The sequence below is a fragment of the Rhagoletis zephyria genome, unplaced genomic scaffold (assembly GCF_001687245.7).
Source record: "Rhagoletis zephyria isolate East Lansing unplaced genomic scaffold, Rhagoletis_zephyria_1.1 Rzeph_scaffold_05080, whole genome shotgun sequence".
Classification (NCBI taxonomy): Eukaryota; Metazoa; Arthropoda; class Insecta; order Diptera; family Tephritidae; genus Rhagoletis; species Rhagoletis zephyria.
In genome coordinates this window covers 36930-43748 of record NW_016162163.1, presented here as the reverse complement: position 1 = coordinate 43748, position 6819 = coordinate 36930, and the positions used below count along the sequence as shown (strand labels likewise).

Below are 6819 nucleotides of genomic sequence, written 5' to 3'. Positions count from 1 at the left end.
CAACATATAGAACAGCCGTTATGTGTGTGTGTTTTTTTTTGCATTATTTATATACAAAAATTTTAAAAAGTGTGTTATAAATAGAATGGTGCTTGCACTTGATGATTATGGAACGAACGAGGAATTTTTTAACGCCTCATTACGCAATTTCGGACAATTGAAAACAATTTAGAGAAACATAAACTTAAACAATAATTAATGAATACGTAAACAATGCAAATAAATTCAAATGAAAAATGCAATAAAAGTGAAATTCATACAAAAACAAAAGCATTAAGCTATAGTTCAAATATGTTTAGAGTTAGTGATGTTTTAAAGCGGACGCTGAGTGTAATTAAAAAAAGTAATTTTTTCACAGAATTTAATTTTGTAAAATCGCACTCGAAACCATAAAAAAACGTGCTTTGACAAATTAAACTTGCGCAAAGGCTTTGTCGTCTCATGAATGACCAACAAAAATTGCAATAAACTCATTAAACAATAAACATATCTCAACTATTAACGCCAACATAAAATGTGCAAGAAAACAAACAAATAAAAATATAAAAAACACAAAAAAATATCAATCCTAACCTCGACACAGAAACGATCACCGACACCGGTGCTGTAACTCGTTGCTGAAGCGTCGTGCGCGTACTCATCGTCATCGGGATACTCCACAATTGGCATTCCACTTGGCGCTGGCGATGGCGGCATTTCAATTATCGGGCTGCTCATATCATTGGCTGCCAACTCGCCGCCCATCAATATCACCGGCGGCATGGCCAGCACCGGACGATGATATATATTGCCCATGCCACCCGTTGTTCCAGCAATACCCATCGCCGCATTTACGTTTGCATTATTGTTGTTGACGTAGTTTTGTTGTTGATTTCTGAAACTACTTTGACTAGTTTGACGTGCCACATGCGACATGTTGTAATTGCTGCTGCTGTTGTTGTTCGCCGTTGTAGCATTCGCAAAATTCGGCGCCGTCATTTGGCTGCTGTTAAGTTCCGGTGTTGTCGGCATTGAACCTTGCTGGCGACCCTGACCCCCCTGACCACCACCACCACCACCAGCACCAGCGGACAGCAGCTGTTGTGGCTGCTGTGACGTCGGTTGTGGCTGGTATTGATGCAACGGCGTTGGATGTTGAGTGGGCAGTGGTGTATGATAAGGCTGGAGTATTTGCTGTGCGGCTGAGGCAATGTACTGCTGCTGCAATGGCTGTTGTTGTGGCTTTTGTTGCGACGGTTGTTGTGGCGGCGGCTGCTGCTGCTGACGGCTGCCGTATTGGTGGACAGGCCGTTGCAGCGTATTGGGTTGTGAGTCCATTTGATTGAGAAAATCGAATTCACGCAGTGCATTCTGTAACTGTCGTCGGTTAACAAAAAAGAGAACAATTTCGCAAACACAAAAATCACACAAAACGATAAGGCGAACGAAAGAGGCATGAGGAGATTGATTACGTATAGACTGACTGTAGGCGAGTTTAAGTATGAATATATAATTTTGATCTTAGGTACATAAATAATATTTATACATACATACAAAGAAATGGAAATTAAAACTATATACACAGCTACATATATATGTACATACTTATGTATGGTACAAAAATACAAAATTTTCATTCATAAATACATATTTATCTAAATAAATAAGACCTATTATTAAAAAAAAAGACGCGATCAATCATGTTTCAACTATGAAAGGTTGCTTAAATAAGAGCATCGCCCCGAATATCATTGATTACCCTTACTGCATCAGCTGCATGGAGGACGATGACGTGGAATCATCTCAATACCTGCTACTCTGGTGCCTTGCCTCTGCGAATCTAAAGTTCAAGCACTTCGGTTCGCATTTCTTCTACACTCCCAAAATGAGCTTTCGGGAAAGGATATCAGTCGCTTGAGGAGCTTCGATATGAGCACGGAGCGGCTTTCATGCCTTTCTTTAAATTTAATTTTTGAATCTCCAAAAATTACATAATATATCCCAGTGTGCGTCGGGGTAGAATGTAGTTAGTTAGAAGCTAAACCTACAACAGTGCCAGAGCAACGCAGGTTTCTCTGGGCAGCTGAAGCCTTTTCCTCTGCAATGCGTGAGAGTGGAATTCGGACGACGATATTCACGGGGCGAAGATGGTAATCTGGTAATCTGTGAATATCGTTAATTGACTATTTACTGCCTATGCAGTATGTTCATAGATATGCTTTCTGATTTGCCTAGGTGGAGGTTCTGGTACCAGAAAGTTCTTGTTTGGGTGCTCAGAAACTGCTTGCCGGTACTATTTATTGAAGAAATGTGAAATAATTCATATTCGCCTTAATTTTTTTGTGGTGAGTTTTATTTGCGCTTTGGATATTGTCCAGAAAATGAATAAAGTAAAATTTCATCCCGAAAACGAAGAAAAAACTATAGATTTAGTTAAATCGCAAGAATTTTTTCTGTTCTTTGTTGCACATATCCAAAAACAGCAACAAAAAAAAAACGTTGACAGAACGGAATTCTAGGTATTTAATATTGTTTTAAGATTTTCGATCAACTATTATAAATATCTGAGTTTGAATATTTTGTTCAGAAATAGAAATTATATATCGACCTTGCAAATCATTTTTTCAAAGTCTTCTCAATTGTAAGAAATTTTAAAGAATTCGTAAATATTTTATTCTCATTTTTGAATTTTCTAAAATGAAATAAACTCGGAAGAAAATCGGTAAAACAATGAAAATAAAGCCGTTAATTGAAGAATTTCTTGCAGTTTTTTTCAGAATTTCCTTTATTTTTCGTAGAGAAATTTCTTTACGAGTTCGTGTCAACCACTTCATATAATTTAATTTTTCTTTGAAGATTCGTAAAGATTTCGTTAAGATTTCGGGAACTTTGGTTTGCAGGGGATTTACATTTTTTTTTATTTATCAAAAATAAAACTAATTTTTCGAGTGTTATTTTTTCGCTATGTAATAATGATTATTTTGTGCATTAATATTTTTTGATCAGAAATAATGATTAGTTTGAGCTATTTCTTTATCAAAAATTAAAATTATTTTTGAGCTCAATTTTTTTAATCGAAAATTAAGTAATTTCTTGATCGTTCTTTGATCACTCAGAAATAAAAATTATTTTTAAAATTTGTTTTCTGATAAAAAAAAATAAAACTTATAAAATAATGATTATTTTTGATTATTTTCTTTGCCCAAAACTTTCTACAGTTGAAACATGATTTCAAGCATAGCCTTACAGAATGTTTACATGAGGAATGAATGAGCTAAATACAAGATCCGAGATGGATAAAAATGTGGCATGCAACAAAGAGCTACAACCGCCAGCAATAAATCAAACTATTCTAAGTGCTCCTAAAAAAATTCAACCTACGCACTCAAAAGAATGGCACTAAAAGATAGTTTAAAAAGACATACAGTACAACTGAGGCATAATATGTATTTTTATTTAGTTGTAGGAAAAAATATGCTCATTGCTATTTTCCTCACAAATTTAGACTATAGAATTCTCTCAAAGATGTAATATTTTGACTGCTAAGTATCGACCTATGTGGCTCATGAAAGCGTTGTTACTGTTTTTAAAAAAAAAAAATAAGTTATCAATATTATTTCAAAATGAATTAGGTAAATTTGGTTAAAATGTTAAAATATATTTTTGCACCAAATATATGCCAACACCGGAACATTGACAATTACATATACGAGTACTTACGAGTATTACGTCTAGACTCTAGATATTTACAATAGCCTAACAGAAGAGAGCAACAACAAACACCAAGTTTACTGAATACAGCAACGGATTTACACAAACGATTGTAGTACTGCACAAAATCTACAAATATTAACCAAATACTGAACGAAAATGCCAAGTTAAAACTAAAATAAATTTAATTTTTAAAACCATGACGATGTAGTTTTCTATGGTTTCTATGAGTGAAGTTTTTGTTGTTGTTGTGTGTGTGTGCTCTTGTACTTACCTCGGGATCGAGTTTTGGAGGCGCAGTACTCGGTATTGGTGGAGGCTGTGTCTGTGTAGGTGTTGGCAACTTCGATGTGGGTCTTGAGCCCATGGACAAACCGGCCCCGCTGGCAGGTTCTGTCGACGCCGCCGCCGCTACTGAGCTATGCTTGCCAGCGATTTGCAATTGTAAATTATTGTTTTTCGTAGACAAATGCTGTTGCTGCAGCTGGTTTTGTTGTTGTTGCTGCTGCTGCTGCTGTTGCAGAGACTGTGGAGATTGTGAAGGCACTTCCGGTGGCAGCACTGCAATACCCTGCATCGACAGTGGCCGCATGCCGCTCAAACCGCTCACTTCGGGATCGGGACATTCTCCGGGTGTTTCGACGTGTTCGTGTATGCCCGCATCGGGGTCATACTCCAAATTGCGTGCTTGCTGCCCTGGTGAATAAGGCTCCGGCTCGGCATCGATGGTACCAGACGAAGGCGAACGCGAAATAGGCGATTCGCTGTCGCGTGAATTGCCACGTGGCGTACCTTCGGCGGCTAAGTGTGAACTAGAAGGCGTATTGCGCTTCAGCAAACGACCCCAGGTGGCCACATTGATATTCATCTGCTTGGCACGTGGTATATTCTTTACCTGTTGCTTATTGAAGATCATGCGCTGCCGACGCAGTTTTGGTTTTTGCGATATCATTGGATTAAGGAATTTAATCTCGGCAAAGAGTAGACCTTGTGGCTCCAATTGTAGTGCCATGCCGTGCCGTACATCGTCAATGAATTCCTCTAATCTCAAGAATTTTACGCCACACAGCGAACGCCAATCGTGCCAGTAAACGCCAATCTCCAGCTCACGCGAACGATCTAGATCGATGGAAAAGCGCTGATCCCATGCCTGTTGTGAACAAGGCTTCCAAGAAGTTTGCCCTACTGTTATATTGTCTAACTTTATGACTGCCATAATTTCCGAAGACGTTTCATCCTTGACTGAATAACTTTTCGAGCTGCTACGCGATGTTACACCTTTCACGAAACTACGCAAATCACCAGGGCTGGAGTTGTTGTCTTTGTCGCGCCTCGAGCGGCCAGGCACATCTTCCAGCAGGCCCTGACAACCCATCAGGCGCACTTCCAACTTACCCGAAACACTGGCGCAACGCCCCAGTGAGACTTGCTGATACGGCTTGCCGCCTAGTAAGCCACCGTGGAAGGGCTGCAGCGACGTGTATGTGACTGGAATTGGAGACGAAGCCTGCTGAACTGACTGCAGCTCGGATTTTAATTGGTGGGCGGCTGGTGAATCTACTGGCAATTCCAGACGCCGCAAGTCAAGTGAGTGCCGGAGAAGATCCAATTTACGCGACGATTCGCTAAGGCGTATGTTTGCCTAGAGTCATGGCGAAAAAGAATAAAATCAATTAGAAATCTTTAAAAAAAAAATTACAATTATAGATGTATGGAAATATGTATGTATATGGCCAGACATGCAAAAAGCCTAACGTTTTTGGATTGGGTTTACCTTGAAATAGGTCAGAAATGTCGTGAGTGACATTCATAACTGAAAATATTCTGCTTTATTAATATTTTTCATTTAAATTGCATTCGTGAAACTGGCTGCAAGAAAGGTGCATCTATATTACGATAACTATATTTTGATTATTCGAATACTTGACAATATATTTAAATCTGATGCGTGGCACGTTAAATATAATTTTTTTCCAAAAAATAAACTAATAAATAAAAAACAAATGAAGAAATTCAAGAAATAAAAATTATTGAAAAAATTTCATCAAAATTTAAAAAATATTGCAAAAAAAAAAAACAATAATTACAAAAATATATAAACAAAAAGAAATCAGGTATAAAAAATATATTCTAATATACTTATTCTAAAAATGTTAATATGATCATTTTTAACGTGATCAAGTCTAAATAACAGCAGAATAGATTGATTGTAGTTGGATTGACATATGAAAAAGTGGACAAGGCAAAAACAGTTTACGTGGCGAACTTAGCTCCGTAGGTAGATCACTGGTTTTGTAATCCAAGTTCGCGAGTTCAAAACACAGTGAACTCGATGAAGAAGTGCGATGAGAAGATGTGGTGATCTCCAAAATAGCAGCTAAAACTTCTACCATTTTTAAACTATTGCTGTTTTTCCAGAATAATTAATTTTTCATTAAAAACTGACTCAAGCTCAATAAAATTGCTGAATATGATTTGTTATTAGACCAATAAATGGCAAAAAAGCAAATCTAATCTCCAGTTTCACTAATTAANTTTTGTAATCCAAGTTCGCGAGTTCAAAACACAGTGAACTCGATGAAGAAGTGCGATGAGAAGATGTGGTGATCTCCAAAATAGCAGCTAAAACTTCTACCATTTTTAAACTATTGCTGTTTTTCCAGAATAATTAATTTTTCATTAAAAACTGACTCAAGCTCAATAAAATTGCTGAATATGATTTGTTATTAGACCAATAAATGGCAAAAAAGCAAATCTAATCTCCAGTTTCACTAATTAATTTTAAAATTTATAAGACTGTAAAAATTTAAAATGACAATTTTATTAGGAAAATTTTTCTTTTTTGAAGTCGATAAAAAAAAAATAAAAAGAATACAAAAAATAAAAAATTATGAAATAATGTTGTTTTTTATTACCTACGTATAATAAGGTTTAAAAAAAAAAAGAATTTTTAAAAAATTTATTTTTTCTCCACAGGTAAATGTTAATATTCTGGTGGTATTACTTCCACTTGTGGAAATCGAAGGAAAATAACGGGTGATTTTTTTGAGGTTAGGATTTTCATGCATTAGTATTTGACAGATCACGTGGGATTTCAGACATGGTGTCAAAGAGAAAGATGCTCAGTAT

The 6819-nt window shown here is 36.6% G+C and overlaps 1 protein-coding gene across 1 annotated transcript in view; it reads right to left on the bottom strand.

The window, feature by feature from the left end:
• Positions 1-406: 406 nt before the first annotated feature.
• LOC108371574 (serine/threonine-protein kinase N-like) overlaps positions 407-6819 on the bottom strand; it is a 41613-nt gene continuing 35200 nt past the window's right edge. The window contains exons 5-6 of the mRNA XM_017627159.1: positions 3965-5332; positions 407-1356 (exon numbers count right to left, since the gene is read on the bottom strand). Coding sequence (XP_017482648.1) covers positions 499-1356; positions 3965-5332 — 2226 coding nt within the window. The 3' untranslated portion in view covers positions 407-498. The remainder of the gene's footprint in view (positions 1357-3964; positions 5333-6819) is intronic.